General features: G+C 40.5%; 1 protein-coding gene across 1 annotated transcript; it reads right to left on the reverse strand.

The window, feature by feature from the left end:
• Positions 1–949: 949 nt before the first annotated feature.
• On the reverse strand, positions 950–11,156 carry LOC139158168 (vomeronasal type-2 receptor 26-like). The gene is made up of 5 exons (XM_070735585.1): positions 10,869–11,156; positions 9,498–10,337; positions 6,982–7,200; positions 4,822–4,951; positions 950–1,854 (listed from the first exon to the last, which is right to left on the reverse strand). The coding sequence occupies exons 1-5, from the start codon at positions 11,154–11,156 to the stop codon at positions 950–952; spliced, it is 2,382 nt and encodes a 793-aa protein (XP_070591686.1).
• Positions 11,157–13,433: the final 2,277 nt, after the last annotated feature.

A 13,433-nucleotide genomic window follows, 5' to 3' on the forward strand; every position in this document is an offset into this window, starting at 1 on the left:
TTCCATTGATGCAATCAAGGCAGCATGATACGCGCATCTTGCTGCCTTGAGCGCCACTTTGTAAGTCTTAATAAAAGCTCTTATAAGTGTTCGATCGGATTCAGACTTACTCTTCCTCCATCGCTTCTCCAGACGTCTCTTCTGGCGTTTCAACTCCTGAAGCTCCTCGTTAAACCATGGAGCTCTACGGGGTCTAGTGCCGCAGAGAGGTCGCAACGGCGCAGTCTGGTCAACAGCCTCCACTACAGCCTTGTTCCAGGCCTCAGCAAGAGACTCTGCCGAACTGTGTATGAGTGTATCTGGAATAACCTCAAGCGCCCTCTGAAAACCCTCTGGATCCATCAGGCGTCTGAGGCGCAACCACCTAGTTGGTTCCGCCTCCCTGCAGGAAAGGATTGGAGCCAGGAAGTTAAGCCACAGTAGAAAATGATCTGACCATGACAAAGGCAACACTTCTAAGCCCCTTAGTCTCAGATCATTACTCAGTTGCTCAGAGAGGAATATCATATCAGGTGTGTGTCCACCCTTGTGAGTTGGACCCTGAACTACTTGAGTCAGGTCCATGGCTGTCATGGTGGCCATGAACTCCTGTACCAATCCAGAGGAACTGCCGAGTGACGGCAGATTGAAGTCTGGGGAACTCCACCACCAACCCGGCCACCTCCTTGAGTAGCACAGGCAGGGCTGTTAACACGCAGCTGGGAGGCAGGTACGTGAGTAAAAAGCCCACCTGAACCCCTAAGTCCAACTTCACCAGGAGGTACTCGCAACCCACAACCTCTGGAGCAATGAGCAAAGGATGGGTGTTTGTTGCTGATTGATGGAGACTTTGTGATTTCCAATTATTTAATGAAAAAACACATTTCTCATTTAATAATTTATTTACAAAATCAAACACAAAAATGTCAAAATTAAACAAACATCCCCAGATACATCAAATATTCTTACATCAAAAATTCTTATGCCTCATTATATTCTCTCTACAATTCAGATTGGGCTTAAATAGGATAATATAACATTTTGGGGAAAAGATGCAAGCCAAGAGACCAGCCCCAGAGATTAAGATGGAGAAGATCTCCACAGCTACCATGGACTTCCCTTTGGTGCTCAGATAGGTGGGGAGGAAGGTGATCCAAACACTGCAAAATACCAGCATACTGAAAGTAATGAATTTGGCTTCGTTAAAGCTGTCAGGCAATTTCCTAGCCAGAAAGGCCACTGTGAAACTGATGAGGGCCAAAAAACCCAGGTAGGCGAGGACAGAATAAAACATTAAAGCTGAGCCTTCATTACATTCCAAGATGGCCTCTCCTGCCAAGGAGTGGAAATCCATGTTGAGAAATGGGGGAAAGGTTATGAGCCAGATGACACATAGAATTGCTTGGACCAGAGGACAGGCTAAGACAATGCTGTTGGTCAGTGGTTTTCCTAAGAGTTTCCTTGCCCTGTTCCCTGGTTTGGTTGCCATAAAGGCCAGAATCACCATCATAGTTTTTGCCAACACAGAGGAAACTGAAAGGGCAAAAAGAATGGAAAATGTAGTTTGTCGGAAGAGACAGGTGAACATCCGGGGTTGACCAATGAAGAGGAAGGAGCAGAGGAAGCAAAGCAGGAGTGAGACCAGGAGGATATAAGTGAGATCTCGGTTGTTGGCCTTGACAATAGGTGTATCACAATGCTTAAGGAAAATCACCAGGACTGCAGATGTGATCACAGAGAGAGAAAGTGCTAGAGATGCTAAAGTGTATCCCAGGGGGTCTTGATAAGAAAGGAAGTGGAGTCTTTTTGCAATGCAGTGGTCCTTCTCCTTGTTGGGATATTGGTCATCTGGGCAGGGGTCACAGCGAGCTGCATCTAAAATCAAAAGTAAATGTGCATTTCATTGTGAATCAACAACGTCAAATCATCCATTCATATTGGCAACGCTGGGATTAGGTTAACTAGAAAAATGGATTCAGTTCTCTGATTCAAGTTCTCTGCTTTATTCTTCAAATCCAGTCATTCAATCTTTTTTCCAGAGAAGGATCAGCAGACATAGACTCTGTGTCCTGTTTCCTAGGACATTGGGAATTGTAATAGGATATTCTTGATGAAAATTAAAGCATACTTCTCACATCTTATTCTTTCAACAAAAAGCTGGTTTTGTTGATGGGATATAAAATTAGGAATAGAATAGAAAATAAATTCTGGTAGGAAGCTTATACATTTTGCCCTGAAAAAAATCTGATATTAAATTGCTAAGAAACAAGAAAAGTGGTCTTTGGAAAGTAGCACAACTTAGATTCAGGAATTGTAAGGGACCTTGGAGGTCTTCTAGTCCAACCCCCTGCTTGGGCAGGAAACCCTACACTACTTCAGACAGTGGTTGTCAACATCTGCTTAAAAACTTCCATTCCCAGATGTCACCATCTGATAGAAGATCTAGTCAAAGGGTCCATAATTGCATGGGGACAAAATTTGGATATACTATCAATATAGATTAATGGGAAACATATGGACTGTTAATTATAAATTAACAATATAAGTCACCTACAAAGAAAATATTTATAAAATGTTTTACAGGTGGCATTTGCCACCTGCCCGTTTATCCAAAATGTATCCAAATTTATCACCAAAATGTTGGAAATGTCAAAAGAAAATCGGAACATATTATCATACATGGTGGACCCATCAAATGGTTAAAGAGTATTGGAGCAAAATTAAAACTTACTTAGAACAAATAACCAATTTACAAATCCCTTTAAAACCAGAACTATTCATGCTTGGAATTATTAGGCAAAAAAATATCAAAATGGGATAGATACTGAGATATTCTGGCCTAGTGCCATGAAGGGCTTTATAGGTCATAACCAACACTTTGATTTGTGACCGGAAACTGATTGGCAACCAATGCAGACTGCGGAGTGTTGGAGTAACATGGGCATATTTGGGAAAGCCCATGATTGCTCTCACAGCTGCATTCTGCATGATCTGAAGTTTCCGAACACTTTTCAAAGGTAGCCCCATGTAGAGAGCGTTACAGTAGTCGAGCCTCGAGATGATGAGGGCATGAGTGACTGTGAGTAGTGACTCCCGGTCCAAATAGGGTCGCAACTGGTGCACCAGGCGAACCTGGGCAAACGCCCCCCTCACCACAGCTGAAAGGTGTTTCTCTAATGTGAGCTGTGGATCGAGGAGGACGCCCAAGTTGTGAACCCTCTCTGAGGGGGTCAATGATTCTCCCCCCAGGGTAATGGACGGACAGATGGAATTGTCCTTGGGAGGCAAGACCCACAGCCACTTCGTCTTATCTGGGTTGAGTTTGAGTTTGTTGACACCCATCCAGGCCCCAACAGCCTCCAGGCACCGGCACATCACTTCCACTGCTTCGTTGACTGGACATGGGGTGGAGATGTATAACTGGGAATCATATTATTACTGCAGCCAGAATTATCTTTGCGCAAACATGGAAATCAAGCAATATCCCATCAACTTTAAATATAATAAATAAAATTTATGAAATTGCAGAGATGAACAAATTGACAATAGAAATTCAACAAAAAGATAACACAGAATTGTACCAAACTTTGAATAGTTGGTACAATTGGGTTAACCAAAATATCTAAAATCATAAACATTCATATCACAGTCAAATATATTATTGTTTAGCAATCTCATTACTCCATGTTATTCTCTTTTAAAATTTATTAATATTTGATATACGTGTGAAATCAACATGGTCAAGATTTTATAAATAATATAGAAAATAACAGTTAGAAAGTTGTAGTAGTAATGTCAACCAGCAGGTTGGCAAAATTATAGATTGTTATCGATGCCTCAGTTCTCACAAACATAGTATTTCCTCAGTTGTTAAGACTGATACAGACCCCTGGCGTAATCAGAATAGTGAGCACAAAGTCTTGGCAAGATGTTATTCGATTGCCCTCGGCAGTGCTCACTCCTCACTCCTTCTCCCAAATGCTACTGGACCCGGAACTCCCATTAACAAATTAACAATTGTAATTGTTGTTTTTATATGTTGTAAGTCACCCCAAGTCCTCAGACAAGATTTACGTAGGTGAAGGACTTTGCTTTTGTTGATGTTGAACATCATTTTCTTAGTGTGAGCCCACAGTGTTAATCTGTCAAAGTGTTTCTCAATTTTGAGCCTGTCCTCTAGGGTATTGGCTACCCCCGCCAGTTTGGTGTCATCTGCAAATTGGATTAGTTCCCCTTCTATTCCCTCATCTAGGTCATTGATGAAAATGTTGAAGAGCACAGGGCCCAGGACAGAACCCTGTGGTACCCCACTGCCTACCTTCTTCCATGTGGATTTGGAGCTGTTGAGGACAACTCATTGGGTGCGGTTTGTCAGCCAACTGTTTATCCATCTGCATGTGTTGAAATCTACCCTACTTTTTCCTATTTTGTGGATTAGGAGGTTGTGGTCAACTTTATCGAAGGCTTTGCTGAAGTCCAAGTATATGAGGTCTACTACATTGAGTTGGTCTATTGATTTGGTTATGGTCTTGAAAAATGACATGAGATTGGTTTGGCATGATTTGTTTCTGACAAACCCATGTTGACTGTTGGATATTATCTTGTTGGCTTCACGTGATCTTGATTCTTTCCCTCTGTTAATGCAGCCTAGAACTGTGTTGGCTTTTTTGTCAGCTGCTGCACACTACTGGCTCATATTTAAATGGTTGTCCACTAGGAGTATATCTGCTGAATATATGAATATATTGAAGCATATAAAGCATCCTACCAAAACTGATGGCAAAATTAACATTTTCCCATTGAATGGCTTCCTGGAAGATCAACATTTGACATATATACTACCTGAATGATCAGAAATGGTCCCTTCTGGACAAGGGTCACACTGGTAGCAGCAAATGTCCTTGCCTTCTGGAACTCTTCTCCTCTCTCCTGCATGGCACCTCTTATTGCCACACCTGGCAAAGGGCACCTTCTAAACGAGAAATATTTGAGATGGACTAAGCAATAAATACACGAAGATTTTAAGCATAAAACGTATCAGGAAAGACTTAATGAACTCCATCTGTATAGTCTGGAGGACAGAAGGAAAAGGGGGGACATGACCGAAACATTTAAATATGACAAAGGGTTAAATAAGGTTCAGGAGAGAAGTGTTTTTAATAGGAAAGTGAACACAAGAACAAGGGGACACAATCTGAAGTTAGTTGGGGGAAAGATCAAAAGCAGCATGAGAAAATATTATTTTACTGAAAGAGTAGTAGATCCTTGGAACAAACTTCCAGCAGACATGGTTGGTAAATCCACAGGAACTGAATGTAAACATGCCTGGGATAAACATATATCCATCCTAAGATAAAATACAAGAAATAGTATAAGGGCAGACTAGATGGACCATGAGGTCTTTTTCTGCCGTCAATCTTCTATGTTTCTACACTTCAAATATTTTTACATATTAATAACAACTACAACAATAACAACAACAACAACAATAACATTCCCTGGAGAAAGTAGAATTGGGGAGAAGCAGTTAGAGAGATTAGTGAAATAAGAAGCCAGTGAAAGTGATCCCAGTGGTACTTGGCACGCTGGGCGCAGTACCAAAGGATCTCAGCGGACATTTGAAAACCATCGGAATTGACAAAATCTCCACCTGTCAATTGCAAAAGGCCGCTTTACTGGGATCAGCAAACATAATTTGCCGCTACATCACGGAGTCCTAGGTGCTTGGGAAGCGCCCGACTGGAGATAAAATATGAAATCCAGCTTAATGATCTCATTTGCTGTGTTGTATTAACATAACAACAACGGAAGCAGCAGCAACAGCAACAGCAACAATGACAACAATAGCAACAAAAGAGTTGGAAGGGACCTTGGAGGTCTTCTAGTCCTACCCCCTGCTTAGACCCTACAGCACTTCAGACAAATGGTTATCCAACATCTTTTAAAAAACTTCTAGTGTTGGAGTATTCACAACTGCTAGAGGCAAGCTGTTCCACTGGTTAATTGTTATAACTGTCAGGAAATGTTTCCTTAGTTCTAAGTTACTTGTCTCCTTATTTAGTTTCCACCCATTGCTTCTTGTTCTACGCTCAGGTGCTTTGGAGAATAGGGTGACTCCCTCTTCTTTGTGGCAACCTCTGAGATATTGGAACATTGCTATCATGTCTCCCCTGGTCCTTCTTTCCCTTAAACTAGTCATGCCCAGTTCCTGAAACCATTCTTCATATGTTTCAGCCTCCAGTCCCCTAATCATATTTGTTGCTCTTCTCTGTACTCTTCCTAGAGTCCCAACATCCTTTTTGTATTGTGATGACTAAAACTGAATGCAGTATTATTATTATTATTATTATTATTATTATTATTATTATTATTATTATTATTATTATGTCAATACAACACAGCAAACAAGATCACTATGCTGGATTTCGTATTTCATCACCAGTCGGGTGCTTCCCAAGCACCTAGGACTTGCGTGATGTAGCAGCGAATTATGTTTGCTGATCCCAGGAAAGTGGCCTTTTGCAATTGACAGATGGAGATTTTGTCAATTCCGATGGTTTTCAAATGTCCACTGAGATCCTTTGGCCCTGCGCCCAGTGTGCCAAGTACCACTGGGACCACTTTCACGGGCTTATGCCAGAGTTGTTGCCGCTCGATTTTTAGATCTTCGTGTTTCACTAATTTCTCTAGCTGCTTCTCCTCAATTCTGTTGTCCCCTGGGATTGCGATGTCATCAAGAATTGTGATGATCCAACTGAATGGGAATGGTTCATGGGAATCATTCTTTCCTGCTTCCATGGCATCTTAGGTTTCAGGCAGGAGGTCTTCCCAATCTTACCCCATCTTGGACTTTTCAGAAGTCAAATCCCAAATGTGTTAAACTCAAAAGTAGATTTTTCATCAAATCCCTGAATTGAACTGTTTCCCAGTTTAAAGGGTGTTGTGTATCCCTTGATGTGAATGAATCCTTTGCTGAATTTATAACATTTCCTTCCAGCTCACCTTTGTGGCCCAAGTGATTGCATCAGAGCTAATGGTGAAATCCTGTCCCTGGGAAGCCCTGGGATCTATTTGTCCAACTTTCATGGGGATGAAAGATTGGTTGGGGAGGAAAAGCCAGTTGAGAAGATCATAACGAGAAGAAACCAATCCACTTTCTGAGAAAAAGACTTCCTCTCCAGCACTGGTGTTGAACTTGACATTCCTCAGATAAGTAAGAATCTGAAAGAAAATATGTCACACATGAGGCATCCTGGTTTCTATCATAATGTTTATTTATTTATTTGAGTTGGAAGGGACCTTGCAGGTCATCAAGTCCAAACCTCTACTCAAGCAGAAGACCCTATACCATTTCAGACAAGTGACTGTCAAGTCTCTTCTTAAAAACCTCCACCTACAATTTCCGATGGCAAGTTGTTCCATTGGTTAATTGTCCTCCCTGTTAGGAAGTTTCTCCTTAGTCCCTTGGTGAAGATCTAAGCAATCAGAAGTAACTTCAAATATTCAACTTCATCCCACCAAATGACAACACAGTCTCTTTATCATTGGACATTTGAACCATGGCTTCTTCAATTCCAGCCTTACAAGAATGATACAAACATTTTAATACCATATTCTAATTTACATTGTGTATCATTCTATGCTACTTGGCAAGCTACATTTTTAATTTTATTTCAGCTCATGGTCTTGCAAATGACAAATACATTTTAGGAATAATAGAATAGAATAGAATAGAATAGAATTTTATTGGCCAAGTGTGATTGGACACACAAGGAATTTGTCTTGGTGCAGCTGCTCTCAGCATATATAAAATAAAATATACATTTGTCAAGAATCATGTGGTACAATACTTAATGATTGTCATAGGGGTCAAATAAGCAATGAAGAAACAATATTGATAAAAATCTTAGGATATAAGCAACAAGTTACACAAACAACCAAACTTAAAGAGCACAAATGACCCATGATTTCAACCCTGAGCTATAATATTCTCCTTTATTGGTAAATATTATCTTCATAACATTGAACAATTCCACTGACTTATTCTAGGCGATGGTCAAAGAGAACAGAACGAAGAAGTAGCTCTGACCAAGAGGGGCCACAGGGAAAGTTTATCCTGCCCTGGTTTGTCACTTTATGGGACCAGAGACGAACAATTCAGCCTTTGATGTTGAAAAGTCTGATAAATTTCAGATCAGGAATCCATTAGGACCATGTTGAGTTCTTCTCCATATGCTGAGCTTTATAGAGGCTTAACACACACACACACACACACACACACAAAACCAATATTAAAAAATGGCACACTAAAAAAAAAATGGGGTGGAGTCAGAAAGAATTCCACAGTAACCTAAACCAATATTAAAATGAATTGAGTATCTTTTTCCAGATTGGATTCAGGCTACTGACTGAGAGAAAAGTCTGCGGAGAGGGGCAGCATACAAATCTAATGAATGAATGAATGAATGAATGAATGAATGAATGAATGAATGAATGAATCAACCAATCAACCAATCAACCAATCAACCAATCAACCAATCAACCAATCAACCAATCAACCAATCAACCAATCAACCAATCAACCAATCAACAAACAAATCAATCAATCAATCAAATGAGGAGGTTCTACAAAAATATTTTTTAAGAATCGCTATCTTAATCTCTTCTTAAATTCTTAGACTCTTTGATAAGCAACTTAGAACTAAGGAGAAGTTTCCTGACAGTTAGAACAATTAATCAGTGGAAGGTCTTGTCTTCAGAAGTGGTGAATGCTGTTAAAGAGTGTGCAGAACAACCCTGGAGTTATCAAAGACATGCACAGAGGAAATGTGGAATTCCAGCAGATATCCAGGAGATATGAGTAATTATTCAGTCATACAAAACAGATACATTAAATGTATATGCATTGACATTTGCATGGATATGAGTTGAAAAGAAAAAATTAAGAAGTTTCCCCAAAAAAGTGTATAAAATAGTGTTTGCTTTTAGTTTACAGTCAAGTTAAACAGTCCAGTCATACACATTCAAATCAGTCAATATCTGTCAATACAGTAATAATATTACAAGCTTGTCTTTGTCTTACATATCAGACACACATTACAGCTTACAAATACATTAAACTAAAACAGAGCTTATCCACATCAGTCACAGTGAATCAGCAGAAAGAACAGAGAGAGCAGAGAGAAAGATTCATGCTTTCTGGCTCCCTCTTAAAGCTGTAGTGCTTCAATACATACAAACATATATTGTTGGCTTGTTTCTATATTGCCAACCCAACTGTTTGTACATAGTACTAACAAATGCTCCACCATTGGAAGTTTTTAAGAAGATGTTGGCTAACCATTTGTCTGAAGCGATGTAGGGTTTCCTGCCTAAGCAGGGGCTTGGACTAGAAGACCTCCAAGGTCCCTTCCAACTATTATTCTATTCTAAATAGATACATTGATAGCACACAAATATTTAATCAGTAATTCAAGAAATGAATAAAGGGAGACTAGATAAAAAATCACTGAGATAACCTGCCATGACTGAACACTTGAGATCCTCTTTCCAAGCCTTAACGTGATTGGTCGTTCTCCAGATCCATAGATTGCATGTAATGCATGTGCCACAGCATAAACAGCATTGTAGATATTGTAGCTTTCACCTTCCATGCTTGTTTCAAAAACGTAAGAAGGCAGAGTCTGCAAATTCTCCTTTCCTGTACATGGTTTTTCCCCCTTTGGAAGGATCCTGCCTGGCTGGTCCATCATGCAGCCAAACAACCTTTCCCAACATGGAGGGAGAAAGACATCCCCTTGTGGCTCCAGGGGGTCTAAAGACAGGAGGAAACGGCTGAATGCTGAGACCTCCCCAGTGTGGAGCCTAAAATGCAGAGACCCATGGAAGGGCTTTACTAATTTCAAGATGTCTTGATTCCCCAACACACAAAGTTTCCAATGGGAAGTTAAGACCCAAACTTTCCAGAATGATGTCTTTCTCAAATGTTCATGAATACCCATTGCCACCTGTACATTTGTAATACTTTGGGGGTCTCCAAACAGAACAATCACTTCAACTTTTGCCCAAGTGTCCATCATATGAAGTAATTTCAACATTGTAGTATGACGAAGAAAATTCGATTTCAATATTTCAGTGAAAGCCAAACAGATCTCCTTCTCCTTGAGCATTGGCACCAGAGATGAGATGAAACGTTCACCGTTGTCATTTTCAGGGGCTACGAGCCCAACCCAGTTCCACTGGAAATAGAGGAGCAGCTGCACAAAACCCACATACTCAGAAAATTCCTTGGGGTTCATCCGGAAGAAAGAAGAATGAATTATTCTGTCTCTTTGAGTGAACTCAAAGCCATCGCCTAGCTGGAGAAAGTGAGATTCCTGATAAATTTTAGGGGTCACCATTATGAATAGACTAGAATATCATAGGATAGGATAAGAATAAGAGTAAGAGTAAGAGTAAGAGTAAGAGTAAGAGTAAGAATCAGAATAAGAATCAGAATAAGAATAAGAATAAGACCTCTTGAGCAGGGGATTGGACTTGATGACCTGCAAGCTCCCTTTCAACTCTAATAATAAACAAACACTTATATGTCGCTCTTCTCTGAAGACTCAGGACAGCTATGTCAGAAGCCAAGGGAGCCATACATCAAATCAATACAGAGAATATATGACACTAGTATATTTTATTCTTCTTTTATGAAGAATGAAATTCATCTTGGCAAATATCACATTTCAAAATTATTTTATTATCAATGACTTATTATCAATGGGCTTGTATAAAAACGTATCTCAACACAAGAAAATATAAAAACATCAAAATATCACCTTTGTTTTCTGGTTGTGCTTCAGTTATTTTTCTATCCCATACTGTATCCACTGAAGCCTTCTTACCTGTGGGACCTTGAAGATGCTGAAGATGGAGGCCATCTGCCTTGAGGATCTGGGGTTGAGATCTCCGATGACAGAGAGTAGAGGGTCCTGCCTGTAGCATTTGTAACCTGGAACCTTTCGGCCTTGGGTAGAAAGCAGGGAGAGGCTGATTATGGAAATCTCCATCCCAGTCTGATAATTGCTATAGATGTGGAAGCCAAGAGTGATGTTGGGAAGAAGAACCAGATCCTTGTTGACCTCTCTGACTGCAAACACCAAGGCTAGGAACTGCTGGTAGTTCTTGGGCATGACTCTACGGGGAGAAAATCATTGGGGAAATTTTAAGGAAAAGCTTGTGTGTGCTGGTGGAGTTTATCCTGCTTTTTTATTGCCCAATATCCTTTGTAGCAGGCCCCTAATTCCATTGGGGTTGCTTTGCTGTTAAGGCTGTTCCTTGAGTAATATTTGATGGCCTTGAGAGAAAAGAGAAAATTTTGTCTGTCCATATTCCAGATAATTTATACCTCTCTATTGTCCCTCCCTTCTTCAGTTTGCTCCTTTCCAATTGTTCTGCTTCTACCTGAATCAATTTGGTCTTCTCCTGGAGCAGCTTCTTCTGATCGGGTAAGCGTTGCTTAGTACAAGACTTCAGTGTGGGTCAGAGGCCTGATTTACTGAAGGCCATTATTCCTGAGTCATCCTGATTCAGAAGCTGAGGCATTTCTTCAAACTCCTCCACAGTGTCAAAGGGTGGACCTCATCACTGTATCCAAATTAATAAGTCAACTTCTTCACAAGGCCAACAGAGCTTCTAAGATGTTCTCCTTCCTCGCTGTTTTGTTGGTTTATTAGCTTCCTGATCAAGAGTTTTGAAAAGATGGAGGATTCTAGCCTATGTCATAAGTTTGGTTCTTTTTTTGAGAAAAGCACCAAGATCTGAACCATGCAAGGACATTGCAAACATCACTAGAACATGTGTTTCCAAAAAGAATCACTGAATACAAAGCAAAGCAAATAACTATTTACATCTTTCCCATTTGGGTGAAACTTACAAAATACTGTCCAGAAGTAGAGATGGTTTTTTCCTAAAGGGTTGGAAGTTGAATATATTTGCAGTTCCCAGGGGGAAATTCCCACCAATAATGAAATGACCAGGCCTGTAAAAGTCTCCTGTAGTCTGTAAAGTGTTTCTCAACACACACCCAGTTTGCCTCCTCTTAGTAGTAACTGGAGGTAGGAGCCAGAAAAGCAGAAGGAGCAGAAGGAGAGGTAGCCGAGCCATTCTTCTCACTTTCCCTCCTAGATTAGAAAGCAAGAGGGCATTTTTCCCTTCTGCAGAAATTGAATTGCAGGGAGCCTTTGAAATCTCAACAGAACTTCAGCCCTAGAGAGCTAGTCTGTTCTACCTGGATGGCCCCAGGGCCAATTTATATCAACTTTGCTTCCTCTTACCTGTTTGGTTTATGACCAAAGAGGAAATTAAGGCCAGCTGAGTCTAAGCAAACCCTGGAATTGGGTCTTTGGAACACATGGCAAGATGACACATCCTGCCCCCCCAAGAACTCCAAGTATCTAATTTAGAGCAGGTTTTATCTCAGAGGTTTTTTGTTTTTGTAGAAAACCATAGGGGATTCATTAGCCAATTACTGTTCTGATAATTGCATAGAAAAGCAATTGTCCTACTTACTGAGCAATAGCTGCTCTTCATACAGCAGATGGAGAAAAATGTGTTTGGGTCTTTTGTTGTTAATCCACAGATCAGAGGCAGTTGAGACTCATGGTGAAGCTGGGTATTTGAGTTATGTGAAACTAAGCATGGACAGATTAACAGAATTGGAATTTAGCCAGTGAAAGTTTTTGAATCACAAAAAGGTTTGCACAAAAGCACCAGCATCTTTCCCAGAGTCTTTTGGCCACCACTGAAGAGTGTAAAAGTGTCCAGGCTCTGCTTTTCTTTGTCTGGTCATTGCACTCTGGAATAATGGCAGCCAGGAAATAAGCTTTGCTCCCGTGTTCCCAAATGCAGAATTAATCTAGAATGCATTTGGGATTTGAAGTCCTGCTCTTAAATGTATATGTGCTATAATTCTTTATCTATTAAACCTGCTGTTCTGTTTGGGTCTTTTTAGACCGGAAATGAAATACAGTGGTACCTTGACATACGAGTTTAATTTGTTCCAGACCCGAGCTCGTAAGTCGATCAACTCGCATCTCGAACGAATGCCTTTAGACTTTGTTTTTCGCACCGAGATAACCGGAAGCAAGGAGATTCTTGTGCCACCTAGTGGAAGCTCGGCTCGTATCCCGAATTTGCGTTCGGGTGTCGAACTGAAATTTCGCTCATGTCGCGGCTTGTAACTTGGAATACTCACATGTGGAGCAGCTCGTATCTAGAGGTACTACTGTATCTGAAACTTGAAATTACATGACTTTGTCTCATTTGAAGGGTTCTTTCTAAGACTTGCAGGGGTTTTTTTTGTTGTTTAGTTTATGCTGGGCACAATGACTATACTTGTACTGTTCCCGGATCCTTTTGGACCCGGACTAAAAAAAAAATGTTGATTTTAGCTACTGTAAGTGCTTTTT

The sequence above is a fragment of the Erythrolamprus reginae genome, chromosome 1 (assembly GCF_031021105.1).
Source record: "Erythrolamprus reginae isolate rEryReg1 chromosome 1, rEryReg1.hap1, whole genome shotgun sequence".
Taxonomy (NCBI): Eukaryota; Metazoa; Chordata; class Lepidosauria; order Squamata; family Dipsadidae; genus Erythrolamprus; species Erythrolamprus reginae.